Source organism: Schistocerca gregaria, chromosome 4 (genome assembly GCF_023897955.1).
Source record: "Schistocerca gregaria isolate iqSchGreg1 chromosome 4, iqSchGreg1.2, whole genome shotgun sequence".
Lineage (NCBI taxonomy): Eukaryota > Metazoa > Arthropoda > Insecta > Orthoptera > Acrididae > Schistocerca > Schistocerca gregaria.
The window spans coordinates 760,357,073-760,383,340 of NC_064923.1; the positions used below are offsets into that span (position 1 = coordinate 760,357,073).

The 26,268-nt window shown below is 39.5% G+C and overlaps 1 protein-coding gene across 1 annotated transcript in view; it reads left to right on the forward strand.

Moving 5' to 3' along the window:
* The window catches only part of LOC126267908 (dynein regulatory complex subunit 7-like), a 283,625-nt gene extending 257,657 nt beyond the window's left edge, over window positions 1-25,968 (forward strand). The window contains exons 10-12 of the mRNA XM_049973218.1: window positions 4,296-4,406; window positions 5,921-6,115; window positions 25,669-25,968. Coding sequence (XP_049829175.1) covers window positions 4,296-4,406; window positions 5,921-6,115; window positions 25,669-25,893 — 531 coding nt within the window. The 3' untranslated portion in view covers window positions 25,894-25,968. The remainder of the gene's footprint in view (window positions 1-4,295; window positions 4,407-5,920; window positions 6,116-25,668) is intronic.
* Window positions 25,969-26,268: the final 300 nt, after the last annotated feature.

Here is a 26,268-nt window from a genome sequence, read left to right on the forward strand (position 1 = left end):
TTTTTTGGAAATTAATGATAGATGACATCAACAGTTTTAGATGAAGCATTTTTGCATTCAACAATATCACAGTTATTTCTGCTTTTGCTCATAGTGTGTAGTCTCGAACACACGATATTCTAGATACGAGTGTGGGATGGTAAAATCCTACCTGCTGCATGTCACATGTTAGTCTGTGCAGATTTACAATCAGTCGTGGGAAGAAAGTAGACGCGGCGCTCAAATGGCACCGACAAGTATCTGTCGGACAATCCATAGATGTGTTAGTGAGTGTGTTAGGAAGAACCATGGAAACTATATGTAGGTCTGTGCTTATGGTGTCATTGACTATTGTTGATTATAACAGGAACAGTTTAAAAAAATACTCTTGTAGACTATTGACTTTGCTTTGTTAGAGGCAAGATGTATTTTCATACTCTTTTTCTGAAAGTCATGGTGTCTAAGCAGACTTTCTTTTGAATGTAAAACAATTTTTTCTAACATATGACTGTACGAGAGACTTGCTGGAAGTTACATATTTTGTTAAAAGAGAGTTTTTCATTGTGCTTGAAAGTCAAATACATCATTGATTGACAATAAGTAAAGTTTGTATGACTACTAATTTCACGAGTAGAAAGAGGCTTGGAAATTCCTGTACCCAGCATTATTTGATGGAGAAGAAGTGAAGAGAGTTTCCAGCAGTTGGCTATCCATTAAAGAAGAGTGGCTGCAAACCCCAAGTAAGTTATCTGGTAAAGAAGTTGAATGTAGTTTGGGGAAATAAATCAGTATAACCCAGATTCACACTCACATTTTAAGTCATCAGAAGATTAGAACATGGGGACCTGTGTGAAAGGACCGAAAAAACAGGAATTTTCAGTCAATAATGAGAAAAGAAGCTGTTGTGTGTTGCCATAGCAACCAAACATAATACGACAAGGAATTTACTCTGAGACATTGGAATGTGTTCAAGAGTCTAATGGATCAAAATTTGAATGAAAAATGGTGAAGGCATATAAAATGCACAATGATAAAACAGCAAAGAAGATTTCGACATATTTGACAAAGAAGAAATATGCTTAGAACGCTTCAATCAAGAAGATCCAGTGCAGGGAGTATGCAGCTCTCCCACACACCACCGGAACACATACGCAGAAACCAATGTGCACCTGCTGCTGCCAGCACTAGCTGCTGTTTACCAGTGCTGATTTGCCTCCACATCCGCTCACCTACGCTATGAGAATTCTATGCCGGGTGAGCGTGAAACAAAACTTCAGTACTTTAGAATGAAGCGGTTCAAGATACTGTTGAGTGATCTTTATTTGTGTAGTTGTCATATTTAAAGTTAGTTTTAAATGCTTACAAGAGCTAAAGCATACAAGAGTATGGAAAATATACAACAGGTTGGGGAAACTCAGGACCCAGCTATGGCCATGAAAATTAGCAGAGAAATGCCTGCCTGGGCTGAGTTGGTAAATTTAATCAAAGCTCAGAGTGTGACTCTAAGTTCAGTAAATTCTCAGTTAAATGCTCAAAGTGTGAGTAAGTCAGTTAAATACCCAGAGTGAAGCTTTAAACGCTCAGAATGCTACTCTGAGTAAAGAATTAGATTTGTTAAATGCCGAAGTCGACTCTCAAAGTAAAGAATTTAGTAATCTATGTGAAGGCATGGTTACTTTGAAAATTGAATTTGACGCTATAGTACTTAAGTAGAGAATTTAAAAATAGATTTGTTACCAGACAAGAAGTAGGTGGTCATCATCACATGCCCGAACAACTTTATAGTTTGAGGAGGAATAAGATCCACCAGCATTTTCAAAGTGTCCTCCACCAGAACTTTTGTGAACAGCGATACCACATCCTGACTGACTAAAATGTCATTTGGACCAACTCTAATTTGTTTGATTTTCTCAATGGACATCTGGAAATGACGGATGGTATGGCGATGGGCTCTTCGTTGTCTCCATCACTGGCTAACTTTTTTATGGAGAATTTTGAAGAACGTGCATTAAATTCGGCTCCCCTCCATCCATTCTTAATTTATTGTTACGTTGATGATACATTTATGATCTGGCCACACGGTGCAGAAGCTCTCGAACAATTCATCGAACACATGAACGGCATACATTTGAACATCCAGTTCACTGTCGAGATGGAGAAGGAAGGGAGAATGTCTTTCTTAGACATTTTAGTACAACGACAGGCGGACAGGCGTCTTGGCCACTCTGTATACTGTAAGCCAACACATACCGATTTATACCTGAATGCACAGAGTTTCCATCATCCTGCTCGGAAGAGAACCATTTTGAACACGTTTGTCTATAAAGCAAAAACTGTTTCTGACAAGGACCACTTAAGGTTCAAGATTAATTATCTGAAGTACGTGTTCCGAGGAATGGCTATGGTGCATGCAATATAAAGGCAGCTTTTTCCAAAAAAAAAGAAAACGTGAAAATGCTTCACACTCACAGGATGAAACACTGATTGCTGTTCTTCCTTTTTGTCGCGTGAATTCCAGAAAAATAGGAAGAGTCGTGCATAGATGAGGTATAAGACCAATTTTTCGTCCTCCTTAGAAAATTAAGGAGATGATGCACTCTGTTAAGGACAATCTCGGCCTCAGGGTCCCTGGAGTTTATAATATACCCTGTGAGTGTGGAAGCAATTATATAGGTCAGACGATTTGTACTGTTTCTGACCGCTGTGCAGAACACTAACGCCATATTAAAAATAGAGAACTGGAGAAATCGGCAATTGCGGAGCACAGCCTCACGTACAAACATAAAATTTGGTTCGATGAAACAAAAATTCTGTCCCATGCCTCCACGTACTGAGATTCTGTTATTAAGGAGGCTGTTGAAATAAGAGTGAGCCAAAATAACTCTAACTGCAGTAGTGGATACCATCTGAGATGAGATGTGCATGGAAATGAGCGCTTCTTGCAGAGAAGCAGCAGAGACGTTCCTTCCAAGGTTTACGTTCTAACAGAAGCGGTGGCACCACCAGTACACACAGTGACATTGCCTGCGACAGCAGTACGTAATCACTGACCACTCATAAGCCAACCAATCAGAAGCCGTCCACGGGCTATAAATAGGCTACCACAGCAGAAGTGAAGACAGTCAGCTCCTGATGATGACGATGGATAATCGTCAAAAGCTCGAGATTTTATCCAGAACTGACGCAGCAAGAATACCAAGAATGTTTTACATACATGATATTCTAGAGACGAGTGTGGGATGGTAAAAACCTACATATTGTGCGTCACTTGCTTGTGTGTGCAGGTTTACAATCAGTCGCCTAAAGAAAATAGACGCTGTGGTCGAACGACACCGACAAGTACCTGTCGGACAAACCTCAGCTGTCTTAGTGAGTGTGTAAGGAAGAAGCATGGAATCTATATGCAGCTCTGTAATTATTGTGTCACTGACTATTGTTAAGTGAAACAAGAACAGTTGAAAAAGTACTCTTGTAGACACTTGACTCAGCCTTGTTAGAGGCAAGATGTTTTTAATACTCTTTTTCTTAAAGTCATGGTGTCTAATCAGACTTTATTTTGAATGTAAAACATTTTGTTTCTAACATACAACTGTACGAGAGACTTACTGGAAGTTACATATTTTGTTAAAAGTGAGAAGTTTTATTGTGATTGAAAGTTAAATACATCATTGATTGTCAAAAAGTAAAGTTTGTGTGGCCACTAATTTCATGAGTAGAAAGAGGCTTGGAAGTTCCTGTACCTAGCATTATTCGACGGAGAAGAAGTCAAGACAGTTTCCAGCAGCTGACTATCCAGTAAAGAAGAGTGGCTGCAAACCCCAAGTAAGTCATCTCGTAAAGAAATGGAATGTGGTTTGGGGAAATAAATTAGTATAACCCAGACTCACACTCACGCTTTAAGTCGTCAGAACATTAGAAGTGCTACAAAATGGATAGCAACAAGAGTAGGTAACAAGAAACTGTGTTCTATTTATTTTAACAGAGGGATTTGGGAACTGGTTTGTATTAACAATGCACATGTAGTGTTTTCACTTCTGACATTTCTAAAGATGTCACACTGTTTCACCATCTGCGCAGGAAGCCAGTATGGCATGCCCTGGGGCAGAGGTGGAGAGAGAGAGGAGTTTTCTTTCTTTTTTGCATGGGCCTGTTGATGTCTCAATGCTTTTGCTTTTTGTTGATTGGTCTCCTTTAGGACTAAAGTATTTATATTCTGCTTTAATTTTCCTACAAAATATCCCTTCTTGTGTCATTCAAGAACAACAACTACATTTTTCTGTAGCCTAACACTGTTATAATTGTGTTTGTCTCATCAGGTTGATGATATTCTCAGGACGAGAGACCTTGAAACACGGACCCCAAAGCTACTTACATCTATATTTGACAGGGAAAGAAATGTGGAAGCAAAGCTGGCCATGAAAGAGAAGGTAATTTTTTTTTATATACAATTAGATGTTAGAAAATCAGAATCTTGTTTATATATTTTAAACTGAACCATCTGATAGGTTAATTTGTGAGGCATATACCATTAAATTTTAATTAAAAATAATTTATATGTAGGTTGGAACTTAAATAGTGGCAGTACTGCTGTGGAGACACTGTTCAATGGCATAGAGTATTGTTGCTGATAGCACATGTTGTTGACATTCCTATCTTACCTCCGAGTAAATGGACTTGCCCGTCCCACATCATCGGCATGCTCACAATTAAGGGAAACAAAATCATTTGTGAGTGAGTGGTCTAACGTAATGGTGTCACTATGTTTTCGAAACAGGAACAGCAGAGTTGGATCAATATTGAGTGTGCCAGAGGTCATACAGCACGACAGTGTCATCAAGGTCTTCAAGAGGTGTGTGGGGAAAAGGCATTGCCGTACAGAACAGTGGCATGTTGAGTAAAAGCCTTCAATGAAGATAAGCAAACTGTGGCAGACATGTATCACGCAGGTCATCCTAGCATCTCTGAAGAACAAGTGCATGTTGTTGCCGCGTTAGTGGACAGTGATCGATGCCATACAATTTATGAGCTCGCTCACGAACCGGATTAGCTCATACGAATGTGCTTCGTATCCTGAAGGAACGTCTGGGCATGCGAAAAATTGCATCACGATGGGTTCCACATGACTTGACAGAAATGCAAAAATGGATGCGCTACAGTGCTGCTCAGACACACTTGGAGCGCTATGAGCATGAAGAAGAGGCTTTCTTATACCGTATTGTAACACTGAATGAGACATGGGCCACATAGTATGAGCCAAAACTGAAACGCCAATCCAATGAATGGCATCATCCTGGGTTGCCACGAAAGTCGAAAGTGCGTCAGACCCCCAGTACAGTGAAAATTATGGCGATTCTTGTGTACGACTGTGATGGTGTTATCCCAATGCATTATGTTCCTCCGTGGCAGACCGTCAATGAACAGTATTACTGTTCATTTTTGGAGCATAACCTGCGACCAGCTATGCGAAAGAAGCAACGACACTTTCTGTACAACCCACCCATTATTTTGCACATCAATGCGTGGGCGCATACAGCACAAGCTGTGGCTGCTCTTTTTGGTCGATGGGACTGGCAAGTTCTGTACCATCTACCATACTCCCTGGACTTAAGTCCTGGTGACTTTGATTTGATTCCGAAGCTGAAGGAACCACTTCGTGCAATTCGCTTCAGAACTGTTCCAGAGATTTGACAGGCAGTAGATCACTCCATTCGTACTATCAACAGAACAGGCTCTGCTAACGGTATACTATGCCTTCCACATCACTTGCAACTGGTTCTACACAATGCTGGTGACCACTTTGAAGGACAGTAACAGGTCCAAACATGTAACTCTTTTGTATTGGTTATAAATAAATAGTTGCCAATATTTAAGTTCCAACCCTCATAATATAATTATCAACTTATAATGCAGACTATATATGGACTAAATGTATTGTTTTCAGGAACAACAAAAAATTGAAAAACAAATAAGGGAAGTTGAGGCTGAAACTGACTATTTAGCTCCATACTTGGCTCGTATTGGGAATCCGCCAACTTTGACACGTCAGCAAGCGCTGAAGATAAGAGAAGAATGCCTCAGTGATTACAAGCAATTTCTGGTGGACAGAGCTACAAACATACAGAACCTGTTCATTAAAGTAAGTGTAAAGTCACAAGTAACAACTGTCTTTTTGCATATTATACTACAAATAATTCCAGTCTGTAAATTGGTTTACAAAACAAGGTTGAGTTTTTCCCTTTATTTCCAGTCTAAGATAACAAATGTTGTTCTACAACTATTGATTTCAGTCAGTAATGATCACCCACAGATTTTTTAACGATAAAAGAAATAAAACCAATACTAACACATACAGCAGCATTTAGTGTGCGAAACCAAAATATTCGCAAAGAATAGAGTACTTTTTTTTAATATGAAAAAATAAAATACAAAGACATGATGACTTACCTGAATACAGTCAGATAGAATAATTTTGGAACAGACATAGAATATACCTGTTTAAAGCTATATAGGCATATTGATAAACTTGACAAAGGCATTGCAGTCAAAATCAAAGTACAGCACAAAACATGACAAATGGTGTGTTATAATTTTGCTTTTCTATAATGTACATGTACATCGTCATGATTACTGCCCAGTTCATTCTTAATTGTTATAGTAGTTTGAAAGGGAGCAAGACACCACTTTCAAACTATATTTATTTATTCATCCAGGGATCATCTCACAATGAGGATTCACAATAACAACACAGTGAAAATAGAGAGCTCAAAATATACATGCACACAGAATATGCAATTATGTTTTTATGAGGATAGGACAGACCTTACTGAAGGAACCATCTTGGCATTTGTCTGCCTGAACTGATCTAGAAAAATCTAAATCAGGATGACAGGAAAGAGTGAGCTCCATCCTCCCAAATATGAGGTCATGTCTTAACAACTGCACTGTCTCATTTGATTAATTCCTATTGTACACTGTTATTTTGATCATACATAGTTTGTATCTGATAACTTACATTATAAAACAGAGTTCATCACACCTGCTAGCTACTTCACGAATATGCCGCTGTGCCCTTTTGCACTCCCTCCAGTCAGTCAGTTCAAAGACTGACTCTGGGCCTGGTAACATGCAACTATGTCTCATGCTCATCATCAATGCCCTCCCTTCAGTGCATCTGAAAATGTTGAATTAGCTTTCCACCCTGACCCGCGTCCGCCCCGGTAGCTGAGTGGTCAGCGCGACAGACTGTCAATCCAAAGGGCCCGGGTTCGATTCCCGCCTGGGTCAGAGATTTTCTCCACTCAGGGACTGGGTGTTGTGTTGTCCTAATCATCATCATTTCATCCCCATCAACGCACAAGTCGCCGAAGTGTCGTCAAATCGAAAGACTTGCACCAGGCGAACGGTCTATCCGACAAGAGGTCCTCGTCACATGACATTTCATTTCACCCTGACCTGCCCCCAAAACCCTCCTTCTCCCAATGGTTAGTCTGTCCTTGAGCCCAGGAGAACGACAAGACATTACTATCATGCAATATAGATCTTGGCACATGATTTTCTTGTGAAAGCATTAAATTGTGCTAATGTGTTGCAATGTGACAAGATGTTGTACTTATACCCTTTCCTTATTAAACCCTACTCAGAGTCCCCTGTGTAATCTTTAATTGTGTAGTTATACATTACTTACACAGTATGTTTGAGCTACTTTTTTAAACAAATGTATTTTAGTAATCATTTTAATATGGGAAGAAACCCACTGCATTCACACCCTCCATGCAACAGTCTCCTTTCCTGTCTTGTCACCTCCTCCCAAATCTCTTCCTCCTCCTCCTCATCATCGTCATCATCATGTGCCACACATACCAGCTTCAGTACCTGTGTGTCGTGTGTGTGTGTGTGTGTGTGTGTGTGTGTGTGTTTTCCTTACAGTGGGTGTACAACATACAATGAAGCCGACTAATACTTCTGGTTACATTACTCTTATGGTCCTTTTCTACAGTCTGAAAACTGTCCATGTGATGTGCTTTTCATCCCTCGAAATAATCCCATAGCTAAGAATTGAGTGTTCGTAGGCTGTTATAAAGTAATGACAGAAATGTTCAGTGTTAATTTATTACATTCTGCACAGCATTAGACATCCTTCAGGGTTTCATTTCGTTTCTGTAATGGGAGGTCTGGTGTGTTATCAGTGACTGTGATTGTTGCTGTCATCAGCAGAGAGAACTTTCTCATGTCTCATGCTGTTTAGAAAGTCACTGATACATTTTAAGAACAGAATTGGACCTAATACACTAAGCTACACAACACCTGTGTTTGTGTGTATCTTGTCTGACAATTGTTTTACTACAAAATTATCATCAGCAGACACATGTACAATCTCTGTCTTTTGCATCCAGTTTTCCAGGTAAAACTGGAACAACCCATTTGCTGTTCCTGTTACACCTAGTGGTTCTAGCATGTTTGGCATTATTTTATGGTCAACAGTGTCAAAAGCCCTGGACAAGTATAAGAATATGCCTGTAGCACAGCCATCCTTATCGAGAGCTTCTAGTACCACTTTTGTGAACTCTGTAGTACTTGATATTGTACTTCTCCCACTTAGGAAACCAAACTGTGACTAATTAAAAATGATGTAACTTAGTCTCTCTTTCATAAAGGATTTAATTAATTTTGAGAATGCTGACAGTAATGAAACTGTCCTTAGTTTTCTATGCTCTCCACCTCACTTTTCTTAGTAATGGCACAACCCATGCAGTGCCGTAGGTACTCTTGAAAAATACTTGAAATAAAGGACTAATTTTATTATGTTTCTTTAATGGGTTTGTATGCTGTCTATGTACACATTCAGAATAGAGACTAGAACCTCATCTGTGCCTGCTGACTTGTTATTATTATTTTTTTTAATTTCCATAATGTCTTCTTGACTTTGAGCTCTGTTATGGGAAACATCTTTCTGCTTGCTGTGTAATTCATTGTGGGTTCTACATCTGTTTTAGGAAGATGGTGGTGTACCTTCTCTGTAATACCAGAGAAATAGTCATTTACAAAATATGTCAATTACTTGTTCTTTTCTATTTCTCTACCCCCCCCCCCCCCCCTCCATCTTTTATTTGTACATTGTTCTACAAGTGTTTTCCTCTTTGAATTTCTGTTTTATGAGATCTCATACTACTTTGCTTTTATTTTCTGCATTGTATATTATTTAGAGGTTGAACAATTTATTCTCAGCAAGCAGTATCTTCCTGTATATCTTTCTGCATTTGTGTTAGTACTCTTTGAACTGTGTATTAATTTAGTGTTTCTCTAAAGAATTGAGAAATTTAGGTGTCCAGAAGGACTCTCTAATACCCACACATATCCATATATTTTCCTTAGCTGCTGCTGTTGAAGTTGTGGGGAAATATCTTCTCAAAAATTAATTTAAACAATGTGCAGAATTTAGGGAACTTGTCATCTACATTGTTTCCCATATACATTTCACTCCAGACATGACTTAGCAATTCTCTAGAAAAAGTATGTATTTTATGTTCTGAGAAGAATATTTTGCTGACCTTTAGAGTTACAGGTTTTACCAAGCCTGTCTTTAGCTTTATTATCCAACAGAAATGATCAGAGAGGCCAAGGTATTTTATAAATACTTCATGATTTTCCCTGTTGATACATGTAAGTATATGATCTAAGACTGATGGTGAACTTTTTCTACCCTAATAGAGGTGTTTACCAGTTATACTACACCAAACATGTTTAAAATGTTTAGGAAATATTGCTAATTTCTCTCTGTCCACCTGTGTTGATATTTATGTCCCTCCATATTATGTTAGTTTCGAAGGTTGATACTCTTTCCGGTGTATCAGGTAATTTGTTGAATAAAGTGTCATCTTTACCATGAGGGAAACAGTACATGCATAGAATGATTAATTTCATATGGATATCTAGTTTTTATAGTAGAATGACTGCCAATCCAATATCTACAGTTCCACTCTAGAAATAAAATGAAGACCTAAATCTTTTTTTGCGGCTTCTGATTTGTTTTCTCTTTTTATGTGGTCATGCCTCCATCTGTAAGTGGTACACAACATAATCATTTCACATTTAGAGTAGAAAGTTATTAATTGATTTTGTGAAAACACTTTAATACAAGATGCTTTCAGCAATTTCCACAACAAAAAGTCCAAAAAATGTTCTGTTTGTATGTAAGGCATATGTGTGACAAGATATAATCAGTACCTTCACTGTCTGGTAGTATTGGTAGTGTTACAGATGACAACATCATTAAACCAAGTTAGTGAAAATTAGTTTTGAAAATTCTTTTATCAAATAATATACAATAAACATTCCACAATTTAAATCGAGGACATCTGTAAACTTGAGTAAAATAAAGGTACAGTCAAACATATTTAGTCACTTAATAAAGACAGGCTTCTTATCCAGACTATACACTTCTACTTCACAGTAGTGAAGTAGAAGTGGATAGTTCCTGTGAATTATTATGGGTGGAGGTTACACTCAACAACAGAGCTAGGTTAATAATTGGCTCCTTTTACCTATGCCCCAACTCAGCAGCATTAGTGACAGAACAACTGAAAGAAAATTTGGAATACATTTCACGTAAATTTTCTCAGCATGTTATAGTCTTAGGACACTCAGATGTTTAGGACGGGTGGTAGGGACAGAGCATCGAGTGACATTATACTGAGTGCACTATCCGAAAATTACCTCGAGCAATTAAACAGAGAACCGACTCTTGGAGACAATATCTTGGACCTACTGATAACAAACAGACCCGAACTTTTCGACTCTGTAAGTGCAAAACAGGGAATCAGTGATCATAAGGCCGTAGCAGCATCCATGAATATGGAAGTTAATAGGAGTATAAAAAAGGGAGGAAGGTTTATCTGTTTAGCAAGAGTAATAGAAGGCAGATCAAAACGAAAATTTCTGTTCCGACACTGGCGATGTTGAGTGTTTATGGAAAAAGTTCAAGGCAATCGTAAAATGCATTTTAGACAGGTACGTGCCGAGTAAAACTGTGAGGAATGGGAAAAACCCACCCTGGTTTAACAACAAAGTTAGGAAACTACTGCGAAAGCAAAGAGAGCTTCACTCCAAGTTTAAATGCAGCCAAAACCTCTCAGACAAGCAGAAGCTAAACGATGTCAAAGTTAGCGTAAGGACAGATGTGTGTGAAGTGTTCAGTGAATTCGAAAGTAAAATTCTATGTACCGACTTGACAGAAAATCCTAGGAAATTCTGGTCTTACGTTAAATCAGTAAGTGTCTCGAAACAGCATATTCAGACATTCCGGGATGATGATGGCATTGAAACAAAGGATGATACGCGTAAAGCTGAAATACTAAACACCTTTTTCCAAAGCTGTTTCGCAAAGGAAGACCGCACTGCAGTTCCTTCTCTAAATCCTCGCACAAATGAAAAAATTACTGACATCGAAATAAGTGTCCAAGGAATACAAGGAATAGAAAAGCAACTGGAATAACTGAACAGAGGAAGGTCCACTAGACCTGACGGGATACCAATTCGATTCTACACAGAGTACGCGAAAGAACTTGCCCCCCTTCTAACAGCCGTGTACCACAAGTCTCTAGAGGAACGGAAGGTTCCGAATGATTGGAAAAGATCACAGGTAGTCCCAGTCTTCAAAAAGGGTCGTCGAGCAGATGCGCAAAACTATATACCTATATCTCTGACGTCGATCTGTTGTACAATTTTAGCACATGTTTTTTGCTTGAGTATCGTGTCGTTTTTGGAAACCCAGAATCCACTCTATAGGGGTCAACATGGATTCCAGAAACAGCGATCGTGTGAGACCCAACTCGCTTTATTTGTTCATGAGACCCAGAAAATATTAGATACAGGCTCCCAGGTAGATGCTTTTTTTCTTGACTTCCGGAAGGCATTCGATACAGTTCCGCACTGTCGCTTGATAAACAAAGTAAGAGCCTACGGAATATCAGACCAGCTGTGTGGCTGGATTGAAGAGTTTTTACTAAACAGAACACAGCATGTTGTTATCAATGGAGAGATGTCTACAGACGTTAAAGTAACCTCTGGCGTGCCAAAGGGGAGTGTTATGAGACCATTGCTTTTCACAATATATATAAATGACCTAGTAGATAGTGTTGGAAGTTCCATGCGGCGTTTCGCGGATGATGCTGTAGTATACAGAGAAGTTGCAGCATTAGAAAACTGTAGCGAAATGCAGGAAGATCTGCAGCGGATAGGCACTTGGTGCAGGGAGTGGCAACTGACCCTTAACATAGACAAATGTAATGTATTGCAAATACATAGAAATAAGGATCCTTTATTGTATGATTATACGATAGCGGAACAAACACTGGTAGCAGTTACTTCTGTAAAATATCTGGGAGTATGTGTGCGGAACGATTTGAAGTGGAATGATCATATAAAATTAATTGTTGGTAAGGCGGTTACCAGGTTGGGATTCATTGGGAGAGTCCTTAGAAAATGTAGTCCATCAACAAAGGAGGTGGCTTACAAAACACTCGTTCGACCTATACTTGAGCATTGCTCATCAGTGTGGGATCCGTACCAGATCGGGTTGATGGAGGAGATAGAGAAGATCCAAAGAAGAGCGGCGCGTTTTGTCACAGGGGTATTTGGTAACCATGATAGCGTTACGGATATGTTTAGCAAACTCAAGTGGCACACTCTGCAAGAGAGGCCGCTCTGCATCGCGGTGTAGCTTGCTCGCCAGGTTTCGAGAGGGTGTGTTTCTGGATGAAGTATTGAGTATATTGCTTCCCCCTACTTATACCTTCCGAGAAGTTCACGAATGTAAAATTGGAGAGATTCGAGTGCACACAGAGGCTTTCAGACAGTCATTCTTCCCGCGAACCGTATGTGACTGGAACAGGAAAGGGAGGTAATGACAGTGGCATGTAAAGTGCCCTCCGCCACACACCGTTGGATGGCTTGCGGAGTATAAATGTAGATTAAGTTCCTTTCAGAAATGCTGGTGAAGTACCTCAAGTTTTAGTAGTAATATGCAGCCATTCACTCAACAAAATATCTGTATTACAGATTGGAAAGTTTCACAAGCCACACCACTACACAAAGAAGAAAACAGAAGCAAATGCAGGATTGTAGAATCTTATTGACAGTGATTTGTAACAGGATTTCAGAAGATATATTGTGTTCAATTGATACATAACCAGTATGGACTCAGAAAATACTAATGAAATGCAGCTGGTTTAGATTCTTTGCAAAAGTCAATAAAAGATGAAATAAAATTACAAAATTACACTGACAAGATATCTGAGTGGTACAAAATGGACAATGCTTGGTCTCAAAGAGTACTGTTGTGCAGTACTGGAACCTTTCCAGAAATAACTGACAAAAAACATTCAATAATTTCCAAGAAATTGTTTTGTAGTATCATGATGTTTGGCAGTGTGTGTTATGGATATCATTTGGAATGACAACCATTAAAACAAAAACTTTTATCACAGTGGAAAATGTGTTCACAAAATCAATCAACAGCTTTCTCCTCTCAATGCCAAAATATAATTTTTTGTTTCTTTTTTGCTCCTTCTGCAACAGTGTCCTCGTCTATTCGATTATTGTGGGAGATCTGTCCCACACCTTATTAATTATTCCGAGATTGTCCTAAATGCTTTCTCCGAAAATTATTTCGAGCAGTTAGTCCATGAACCCACGCGAATTGTAAATGGTTGCGAAAACATACTTGACCTCTTAGCCACAAACAATCCAGAGCTGATAGAGCATCATGACTGATACAGGGATTAGTGATCACAAGGTCGTTGTAGCTAGGCTCAATACCATTTCTTCCATATCCACCAGAAACAAATGCAAAATAATTTTATTTAAAAAAGCGGATAAAGTGTCACTAGAAGCCTTCCTAAGAGACAATCACCATTCCTTCCGAACTGACTATGCAAATGTAGACGAGATGTGGCTCAAATTCAAAGATATAGTAGCAACAGCAATTGAGAGATTCATACCTCATAAATTGGTAAGAGATGGAACGGATCCCCTGTGGTACACAAAACAGGTCCGAACGCTGTCGCAGAGGCAACGGAGAAAGCATGCGAAGTTCAGAAGAATGCGAAATCCCAAAGATTGGCTAAAATTTACAGACGCACGAACACGAAATGTGGCACGGACTTCAATGCGAGATGCCTTTAATAGAATCCACACTGAAACATTGTCTCGAAATTTGGTAGAAAATCCGAAGAAATTCTGGTCGTATGTAAAGTACACAAGCGGCAAGACGCAGTCAATACCTTCGCTGCGCAGTGCCGATTGTACTGTTATCGACGACTGTGCCGCTAAAGCGGAGTTATTGAACGCAGTTTTCCGAAATTCCTTCACCAAGGAAGATGAATGGAATATTCCAGAATTTGAAACACGAACATCTGCTAGCATGAGTTTCTTAGAAGTAGATACCTTAGGGGTTGCGAAGCAACTCAAATCGCTTGATACGGGCAAGTCTTCAGGTCCAGATTGTATACCGATTAGGTTCCTTTCAGATTACGCTGATACAACAGCTCCCTACTTAGCACTCATATACAACCGCTCGCTCACCAATAGATCTGTACCTACAGATTGGAAAATTGCGCAGGTCGCACCAGTGTTTAAGAAGGGTAGTAGGAGTAATCCATCGAACTAGAGACCTATATCATTGACGTCGGTTTGCAGTAGGGTTTTGGAGCATATACTGTATTTAAACATTATGAATCACCTCGAAGGGAACGATCTATTGATACGTAATCAGCATGGTTTCAGAAAACATCGCTCTTGTGCAATGCAGCTAGCTCTTTATTCGCATGAAGTAATGGCCGCTATCGACAGGGGATCTGAAGTTGATTCCGTATTTCTAGATTTCCGGAAAGCTTTTGACACCGTTCCTCACAAGCGACTTCTAATCAAGCTGCGGGCCTATGGGGTATCGTCTCAGTTGTGCGACTGGATTCGTGATTTCCTGTCAGGAAGATCGCAGTTCGTAGTAATAGACGGCAAGTCATCGAGTAAAACTGAAGTGATATCAGGTGTTCCCCAGGGAAGAGTCCTGGGATCTCTACTGTTCCTGATCTATATAAATGACCTGGGTGACAATTTGAGCAGTTCTCTTAGGTTGTTCGCAGATGATGCTGCAATTTACCGTCTAGTAAGGTCATCCGAAGACCAGTATCAGTTACAAAGCGGTTTAGAAAAGATTGCTGTATGGTGTGGCAGGTGGCAGTTGATGCTAAATAACGAAAAGTGTGAGGTTATCCACATGAGTTCAAAAAGAAATCCGTTGGAATTCGATTACTCGATAAATAGTACAATTCTCAAGGCTGTCAATTCAACTAAGTACCTGGGTGTTAAAATTACAAGCAACTTCAGTTGGAAAGACCACATAGATAATATTGTGGGGAAGGCGAGCCAAAGGTTGCGTTTCATTGGCAGGACACTTAGAAGATGCAACAAGTCCACTAAAGAGACAGCTTACACTACACTTGTTCGCCCTCTGTTAGAATATTGCTGCGCGGTGTGGGATCCTTACCAGGTGGGATTGACAGAGGACATCGAAAGGGTGCAAAAAAGGGCAGCTCATTTTGTATTATCACGTAATAGGGGAGAGTGTGGCAGACATGATACGTGAATTGGGATGGAAGTCATTACAGCAAAGACATTTTTCGTCGTGGTGAGATCTTTTTACAAAATTTCAGTCACCAACTTTCTCTTCCGAATGCGAAAATATTTTGTTGAGCCCAACCTAAATAGGTAGGAATGATCATCAAAATAAAATAAGAGAAATCAGAGCTCAAACAGAAAGATTTAGGTGTTCGTTTTTCCCGCGTGCTGTTAGGGAGTGGAATGGTAGAGAGATAGTATGATTGTGGTTCGATGAACCCTCTGCCAAGCACTTAATTGTGAATTGGAGAGTAGACATGTAGATGTAGATGTAACTTGGTGTAAATGCTTGATCACCACCACTGTTTCTTTGAATTTGAGCTGGATGTGACCAACACTTACACAGTTAATAAATCTTGAACAGAGACTGTTTATTTGGTAGCCATTAATTGAATTTTTATCTGTATTTTTTTCCCTAATATATGCTTTTTGCATTTCTGTTTGGTGGTCTTGGATGTTACAATATCGAATCTTGTTACATCTTTGTTGTTATTAATATGTGCCATTGCTCCGGAATTTTTGCTACTAAGAGGTTTAGTATGTTACCACAATTGTTGCAACAAGAAAGAAAGAAATTTGGGCAAGTCAAAGGCACAAGATTCAAATTTGTTCATGAGAACCAGCTGCCACTTATGTAAGGTAAAAACAGCAATGATCTATAAAATTTAGGGCGTGAAGCTGCATAAATTAGACTTCTACTTCTAATATTTCGGCTGAATACCGTCCAGCCATCTTCAGAGTGAGCCGAAGTGATTAACGCTCCAGCACTTGTTTTGTCCTTTTAAAGCCACGGACCGCACCACTGCACATTCGGCCACAAATACACAAGGCACCAAAGACATCAATCAGCAGCAAAGACATATGGCATAAGTATGGAAATAGATCTATATCTGTGCAGTCTATCCACACAGTGATATCGATGTATCACTGTGAACTGCACCGTTGCGACGTGTTTGTGATTTTATTACAGAAATTGCCGGATTCCAAGATTTGTCCAAGATGAAGCCGCTATCTCTATTAATTAAATTTGTTGCCAAGCAAATTTTAATTGCTTCCTTCAGAAGGATGAAGTCAAGGCTAAAATTTCGCCGTTATGGTACACCATAGAGTGCCTAGTGTCAATACAGTGCTTGGCCACCACAGATTTATTAGGTTGTAAGAGCCGGGTGTACCTGCAGTGCTCTGTGCAACTCTCCTGGATAGTATGTGTCGTCTGTCCGATGTATGAACAGCCACACTCACAGGGGAAGTACCAAATCATCTTTAACGTAACCCACGAGTGCTGCTGTCTTTGGTGGAAGGCGAAAAATCACTTTCACTTTGTGCTTACTGAGGATCCATCCTATTTTTGACAATAGGCTTCCCATGTATGGCAGAAAAGCCATCAATTTAAAACTTTCCGTGTCTTCTTCTGATTTTCTTATACCCACAGTTGGTTTCATTTGTAGCGCCTTATGTATCTGCTGTTGCGAGTACCTGTTGGCTTCAAAAACTCTTCTCAGGTGTAAAAGCTTGTCCTCCAGACTGCTCTCATCAGCAATGACATGAGCTCTGTTTACTAGAGTTCTGAGTACACTCATCATCTGTGAAGGATGGTGGCAGCTATTTGCACATAAATATAAATCTGTATGGGCCAGTTTTTGTTGTCCCAAGTTGCCATCATCTTTACGCCGTACCAGCACATCCAGAAATGGAAGGCATCCATCTTTTTCTATTTCCATCATCAACTAAATTTGTCTGTGGATGGAGTTCAGAGATCTAAAAATCCTTTTAACTTGTCTTCACCATGGGGCCACACTACAAATGTCCTGTCAACATACCTCCAAAACACTGTGGGGTTCAAGCTTGCAGATTCCAGCCTTCTCCTCAAAGTCCTCTGTAAAAAAGATGGCCACCAAAGACGACAAAGTACTACCCATGGTAACACTGTCAGTCTGTTCATAAAATTAGTTATTGATTAAAAAATATGTCAAGGTCAAAACACGTTCAAAAAAAGCTGAAATCTCTTTATCAAAACTTTTTCCAATGAGAAACAATGATTCCGAAAGAGGAACCTTTGTGAACTGACTAACATATCAGAATTGCACAGTTTGAGTGATTTCAGTTTGCCAATGAAGTCAACAGAGTATATGATGAGCGCATTTTCCCCACCAGAGGCCTTAATAACGATGTTAAGCATTTGGCACAATCATAGGTTGGAGAGCCAATGTTGATCACTATCAGACACAGAGGAACACCATTCTTGTGGATCTTTGGAAATTCATAAAGCCTTGGAGTCACCGCACCACTTGGTTTCAACAGAAGTGGAGCAGTCTTCCTAACCACCTGGATGGTCTGTTCTTTACTGATCTTCCGGTATGTGCTGGTGCTCAGTAACTGTTCATTTTATGATGGTAATTGTCACGAGACATTAAAACAGTGGCAATCCCTGAATCAGCTAGAAGAACCACCATCTCGGTATCCTTGTAAACTTTATGTAGTGTAGCCCTCTTGGCGACAGATATGTTACTCCTTTGTGGGCAAGCCTTCATAACTGCTCAACGAGTTTCACGTCTTATTTTTTCTGTTCATTCTGTAGAAAGAGGACAAACAGCTTCTTGAACGGCACTGATGAAAGCTGGTATTGGCAAAACCTTCGGTGTGGGTGTAAAGTTAAATCCTTTATCTAAAACCATCATATTAGCGTCATCCGAATCGTATATTAATGACAGAGTGTTGAATAACAGTTTCTTGCTGTGATTGCGTCTCCAGCTGGCTACAATTCATCATCTGTCTCAATGTGGTTACCTCACAAACCCAGTGTGACTTGGCCCATGTTATACCATCAATACAGTTCCATGAATTGTTGGGCAACACCACAGATATCTTTAGATGTAGGCGATAAAGAGTTGTTCTGAAACCAGGTCCAATTTTCAGCAGGTAAAACGGATCGTCTCCTTAGCAATAGCAGCACCAGCTTTCCTTATAATGGCAGTTGACTTTATAAAATGTACTAACCTGGCAAATTTTGGAACTAAACCATGGTCACAGCATCTTAATAATAAACTTACAGAGCTCAGTAACCTCGCTCTCAAGTGTCTTAACTTATCCAATCAGCCAACACTTAAAACCATTTCGTACCCGAAGAGGTACTTGATGTGCATCTTCATCTTTTCACGGTGCAAATACTGATCCATAAAATTTCAGGCGTGCAGCTGCATAAATTTGACTTCTTCTTCTTCTAATATTTTGGCTGAAAACCGTCCAGCCATCTTCAGAGTGAGCCGAGGTGACTGACGCTCCAGCTCTTGCTTCGTCCTTTTAAAGCTATGGACCGCACCACTGCGCATGCGGCCACAGATACACAAGGTGCGAGAGACATTAATCGGCGGCAAAGACATATGGCATAAGCATGGAAATAGATCTGTGGCTGTGCAGTCGATCCACACAGTGATATCGATGTATCACTACGAGCTGCACCGTGACGACGTCTGGCACCTCGTGTATCTGTGGCCGCATGATATATTCTAGTTGCCCAAATGGTGAAACTTGCGTAGTCAATACAAGCACAGTTTTTCAGTGGACTTGACCATTGTGTTTAGCTTCTTGTACTGATATGGCTTTCAGTAAAGTGTACAAGAATAAATGGACTCAATGTGATTGTACAATGACACCCAGTTTACAACTGTTGGAAACTGCACCATGGATCTGCTATTTATTTCATTACTCAGATGTTTTCAATTTTTATCTCCATTACATTGCTCCATAACCACATAGATGAAAAATTCTTGGCATTTGCTAAACACCTGGACTAATTTTTGTTAGATTATTTCTCTCATATTTCTGTCACCTCAGTTCTTTGTTCCCTTTAGGGTTATGAATCCTTACTTAAAAAATCTTGCAATTGCTTTGTTACTCTGAGGGCTGATTTTATAAAGCATTTGACCTTAGATTAACACAGAAAATGATCTTAGATCAAGCTTAACTGGGAAATATGTGTTGTATAAATATTGATCCCAGATTGTATCACAGTGAAGTAGGATCAAATATGACTGGCAAAAATTTGCGGATCAAAGCCAGGCTAAACTGTAATCGTCAATTTACAATGTAGTGACATTACAAATCAATGCTTCTGTTGGTATTAACACATATTTGTATGTTATGAACACACAAATTTGTAACTATGCCACTCCCGCCCTGCCATAGCTTGATTTTTTTTTTCTCGATCTATAAGGTTAGGTTAACCGAATTATCAGCTATATACGTAATGAGTGCAGATAACAATTTATCTCATAACAACTCATGGAGACATATCACAATTTATATGATTAGTTTTGAGACATTTTATAGACGCAACAGCAGAGTAAGAAAGGAAAATTCAGAATATTTGAAGTGAACAGTCACACATGCTGATACTGACAACAGCCAATAATAACTGTCTTGGTTCTAGTAGCAGTAACTATATGAGCATATTGATTCGAACTATAGAAAAGTGACTAAGCTGCTATGGCAACTGTATGAACACTACTGATGAAAAAGGACATATAACGAAGTATATGTATCATAAACTGGGAAAACTTTGCCAAGCAGGACAACTTTGCCAGTTTTTGAATAAGATTATATTTGGCACCGTACAAAGTTCCTTCATCACCCCATAGAAGCGCCAGTGTGCTTTCATTGCACAAGGTAAACTATGAACAACAGATCTTGGACACATTTTATGTTTACTTACTGTGTAGGAAAAGACAGATTGCTGCTTACCATAAAGGAGACATGTCAAGTTACAGACAGGCACAATTAAAAGACATTTACACGAAGCTTTCAGGCACAGCCTTCATCAGCAAAATAGAGACACACACGATTCAGACACACAAGTAAGCTCACCTCACAAACACATGACCGCCAACTCCAGCACCTCGAGCTGGAATGCAACTATCACGTGGGATGCAAGCAGCAATCTGCAGGGGATGGGGAAGGAGAAGGGGAAGGGATAGTAGTGTACAGGTGGGGAGAGAGATGAATGCTGTCTGGTGGAGTGTGCAGGGACTAGACTGCCAGCAGGTGCAGCGTCAGGAGGTTGTGGGGCAGGGAGGTGGAGAAAAAAGGAGCACAAAAGGAGAAGAGTGGGGAAAGACATGTGGACACATGGGCAGAGGGCTGCAAATAAACAGGGTGGGAGATGACAATGAGGAGGAGATGACATGACAGAGGGGTGGGAATTGTTGGGTGGAGCGTGTGAGAACAGTAGTTACCACAGGTTGTGGCCACGGTAATTATAGGAGTGGAGAGTGTGTTGTATAGATAACTCCCATCTGTGCGCTTCAGAAGAACTAGTGGTGGATGGAAGGATCCAGATGGCTCGGGTAGTGAAACAGCCATTAAACTCAAGTCTGTTATGTTCGGTTGCATGCTGTGTCATAGGGTGATGTACTTTGCTCTTGGCCACAGTTAGGCAGAGGCCATTCATTCTGGTAAGATGGTTGGTAGTCTTACCAATATAAAAAGCTGTTCAATGATTGCAACAGAGCAGGTAAGTGACATGGCTGCTTTGACAGGTGACCCGGCACCTGATAGGGTAGGATACACCTGTGACAGTGCTGGGTAGACTGGGCAGGTTTTGTACCTGGGTCTTTCACAGGGATATGATCCTTGCGGCAAGGGGTTGGGAGTGGCATGGGGATGGACTAGGATGTTGTGGAGGCTGGGCAATGGAACACCAATTTAGGATAGGTGGGAAGCACTTCGGGTAGGATTTCCCACATTTCAGGGCATGATGATAAGTAATCAAAGCTCTGGTGAGGTTGAGTTCTGTTGTTCCAGTCTGGGGTGGTGCTGGGTGATGAATCGGACACTCCTTTGTGATGGTTCTTGGGGGTGGTGAGAGGATTGGGGGTGTGAGGGGAAATTGCATGTGACATCTGTTTGGAGATTAGGTCTGGGGGATACTGCCTGTCTGTGAAAGTCTTCGTGAGATGCTCAGCAGACTAAGCAGTGGAGTTTTTGTACCTGCGGATACGCTGTCCCTGGGTGGCCAGGCTGTGTGGGAGGGATCTTTTGGTGCGAAAGGGATGACAGCTGTCAAAATGCAGGTACTGTTGATGGTTGGTGCGTTCAATGTGGACAGAGGAGCGGATGGAGCCATCAGAGAGGAGATGGTCAACATCTAAGAATGTGACATGCTGGGTTGAGGAGGACCAGTTGATGCGCTTCACATGTGTTTGAGTGGTGTGTGTCTCTCTTTTACTGATGAAGGCTGTGGCCAAAAGCTTTATATACGTGTCTTTTAATTGTGCCTGTCTGCAATTTACTTGTCTTCTTTATGGTAAATAGCAATCTGTATTTTCTTGCATTGTTGATATTCCTACCTGGAGTTCCCATTGTTTGATTTTATGATTATTTACTATTTGTTAGTGCTTTTCCTTTCGGCTTGTGGAAAACATGTTTCTGTAGTCTACAAAAGTGTCTCACCTTGCCCACTCATTGTGAAGTAAGTGAAAACTATTTCTTTTGTTCAATGAAGTATATATTTATGTTTCAGAATCACTCTTAGAAATGAACTTATGTGATGTATGTAATACAATAATATAACTTGGCAATGCTGCATCAGGAAGATTGGTAAAAATGGGACAACTTTGCCAATCTAGAACTTTACCTTTTTCACTTCACTTCTTTTAAATCAAGCATTTTTGGTCTCTGTGAAGGCCATTAAAATGCCAGTGCTCATTAGAATCAAACTGGGAGCACACAGGTATCAAAAGTGTTAACCACTGGTGAACATAATGAAATGAATGTCGGAATGGCCCAGGGGCTTACACAACTAAAGCTTGCAACGTTTGTTGTGGTAAAATTCTCAACAAAATAAAGAGTGTAATGTTATAACCTTTAATCACAATAATTGCGTGGATATTCACACTCTCTCTTAGAGACAATAGCTGATCACGTGATTACAACTCAGTCTCTCGTATTCGACTGCCGTGCCATGACATGCGGCCGGCGCCGTTCATAGCTAGGTGGCGCTCCCGCGCTCAGCCGATTTGCGGAGCGCCTCTATCGCCGTTTGTGCGTACTGTCGTGGCGGCACTGTTAAATGTCGTGGCACTGTCACAACATGTCAAGCATTTTCTTAGTTAACTTATTCAATTCTATGGAGACGGCGAGTTTGAGGCATTGTATCTTTGTACAACACGCAGGGGGAAAATATTTTTCTTTCCTGATGTGCCAGATGAACCTTCCCTAAACATAAAAAACAAAACATTGCGCACATAATTAATCCTCCTTACAATCAAAACTGTGAGAAATTTTTCTTTCCTGATGACAATGTCAAACTTTTTAAAATTTGAATTTTTGTCTCTCTCTCTCTCTCTCTCTCTCTCTCTCTCTCTCTCTCTCTCTCTCTGTATAGTTCTTTGTAACTGTCTCCACAATTAATTGTTTAACACTAACTTGTAAATTGTTGTCAATTCCTTAAACTTCTTTTTCTGTAATTTTTGTGGTACATCCCACTGATTTTAGCACAATTGGAAAAGTTGCCTGGTTTGCCAAGTAACTTTGCTAAACATTTTTTCATATTTCTTTGTGTATAAATACATAACTAAATTGTCATCTGTCCACTTATTATGAAATTAGTGATTTAGACTCATATTTCAGGGTAGTTGCAAAAATTGTTTTTGCATTATTTGGTAACAAAACAACAGATGTAAAAGAATACGTGGCAAAGTAATCGTAGTTGTTTAGCTAGCCGTTATGTATCAGGCATTCTGTAAAACTGTTTCTGGAGCTTGTGTTTTAGTTTCTTGTGTGAAAGAACTCAGTTTGAGAACCAGGTCAAATCTAGGAATTTTTTCCATTTGATACTACTATTTTCTCCTGTATTGGCCATAAAGGTAATTATAATTCTACATTCTGAAACCACATAACTCTTCCCATTTTCTAAGCATACAGGGCTACTGTGGTGGACAGCTTTTTATGTGCAAGAATCTCACACAACGTGAATTACAGTATACTGTTTCCTTTCGTTTATTTTGCAGATATCTGAGTACTCCGATGTGTCTGCTGAGGATGATAAAGGACAAATTCACTCTCAAAATTAAGTGATAAATCATTAATGCTTGGGAGAAAAAAAATACTGTGTAGCTGTTAGTACTAAGGTTGAGGCAGCATGAATCTGCTGAAACCACAAAAAGAAACCAGTCAATGACTCCATTGTGCATACTATGTTTAATTTTAAGATTTTACACTACAGGAAGCTTTCAGATTATGGTTGGCAATTTGTTCAAACAGATGTAGCAATAGCTTGCAGAATTGTCCTGAAAGTACCAGCCTACATTGTCCGACTGAAGAAAGAATTCAACAAATACCTACAGAATAAACACATTTTCGTGGTATTTTAGGTACTGTGTTTTGTACCCATGCCTCCATCATATCTCTGGTGGCAAAAGCACAGAGATATTACATAATCATCACTGATGGTTTTTGTTAAACATACAAGCAATCTCAGTCATTAAGATTAATCAGAGCATAATAAAATGCATAAAAACACCACACATAACTTTGGGATGAAAACGTTTCTATGAGGAATGTCCGAAACCAACAGAAAACAATGCTAATGGGCTTGCATTCGATGCCTGATCATCAAGACAATGGCAGATTTCTATGCTGTTGCCAAGAATGTTTCTTGCTATCTTAGACCAACAGTGAACCTTCCTTGGTGGATCCACATTTAATGTTATACAATGGAGCGGAGTCCTAATCAGAGTTCAATTTCTGAACTAATGTCAAAATTGATCTCCAGTCATCAGTTTTTATACAATCGCATGTTAGTTGCCATTTTTTACTTACCACTGCTGGGATCAGTGTTAGTAGTACAGGTTTAAATCCTCAGATTCTAACCAATCAATACAGTGATATGCTGAAATAATCACAATAATACTTAGCAAACCTCACTAACTGTCACAGTGATTTGGTTTGTATGAATAAAATACTATGCTGTGAGACAGTTAGAATTGTTTGTAATTTGAAATTTATGTTGAAAGAAATGCTTTCTTTGCTTAGCTTCTGTGTGTTGTCCAATCATTCATTTTTGTCATTGACACAGTATATGATACTGCTTACAAAACAAGTTTCTGGTTTTTAATACGAGCAACTGAATGAAATGCTCCAGGTTGCTCATTTCATTTTTCCAAAATTTATTACTAATCTTGCCACATATTCCAAAACATAGCACTCTACACCACCATGACTTTCCTCATGACTGTGGTGTTTATGTCCTTTAGTCATGATCTGAAAATAAATCCTTTCCATATGTACATTTTTTCTTTGCCTTTACCTGTCACTCATTTCCTCTTGAGGGAAAACAAAAAATCTGAAGTACAAAAGCGTGATATTTTATGTCTGTCTGCTCAATTCCTGTTTCTTCATCACTGCAGCTAAAACATATGTGATCCTCTCTTCTGTCTCACATATGGCAGGAAAAGTTATTTTGCTACTTACCATAAAGAAGACACATTAAGTTGCAGAAAGGCACAATTAAAAGACACTTACATAAAGCTTTTGGCCACAGCCTTCATCAGCAAAAGAGAAACACATGGCATTCATACATACAAGCAAGCACACCTCATGCACACATGACTGCCAACTCGAGCATTTCATGTGTGCATGAGGGGTGCTTACATGTATGTAGGAATTGCATGTGTTCCTCTTTTGTTGATGAAGGCTGTGGCCAAAAGCTTTATTTAAGTGTCTTTTAATTGTGCATGTTTGTGACTTGATGTGTCTCCTAAATGATAAGTAGCAATCTGTTTTTTCTTACATTGTTGATATTCCTACCTTGAGTTTCCATTGTTTGATAATACCAGCCTCTTCATTTCTTTCCATGGTAATAGCAAAAGATTATACTATCAGGCTTGCAGTGCTACTTAGAATATTAATTACGCTATTAACACTATTTTACATCAAAAAGAATTTCTGAATCACTTGTTCGTTAAAACTGTTCATGCATGCCATGTTTATGGTGAACTATTTTTCTTTCCACTCCAGGGATCTCAGGCATTACAGGCAAAATCAGTATGGATGGAAGAAGAAAGGGACAGTGTGACTGCAGGAGAGGAAGAAGAATATTTAGGATCTGTAAATGAAACAAAGTTTCACTTACATACATTGGAAATTCGTCTTAATCGTCACCGTGAAAATGCTCCTCTCAGATATCTCCAAATGGAAAGTTACCTCCGTGGAGATAAACGTTTAGCAGTGCTTCACTCTTAACTATAAAAGAACAGTTTTAGTACTTCACTCTTAACTAAATTTCTGTAAAATAGCAGTCTTAGGCACAATAAAGTCACTCATTTTTCATTCTTAATTACAGCAGTCCATAGTATTAAAGCATGAGTGAATAAAATATTATGTTACAGTTGGGAAAGTGTTATTCATCTAGTTGAATTCAACAGAAAAATTTGTATTATGTATGTGATTTTAAGCAGTTGCTGTTACTGATGTATACTGGCATGATAACATAGGAAAGAAGGGGCCTATGCAATTCACAGCAGTCCCACACAGCAGTGCACTGCATAAAGTTCTTATACACATTATGGGGTTTGAGTTAGTTCTTTGGATGTATCTAAATTTGACATCAGAAGAACC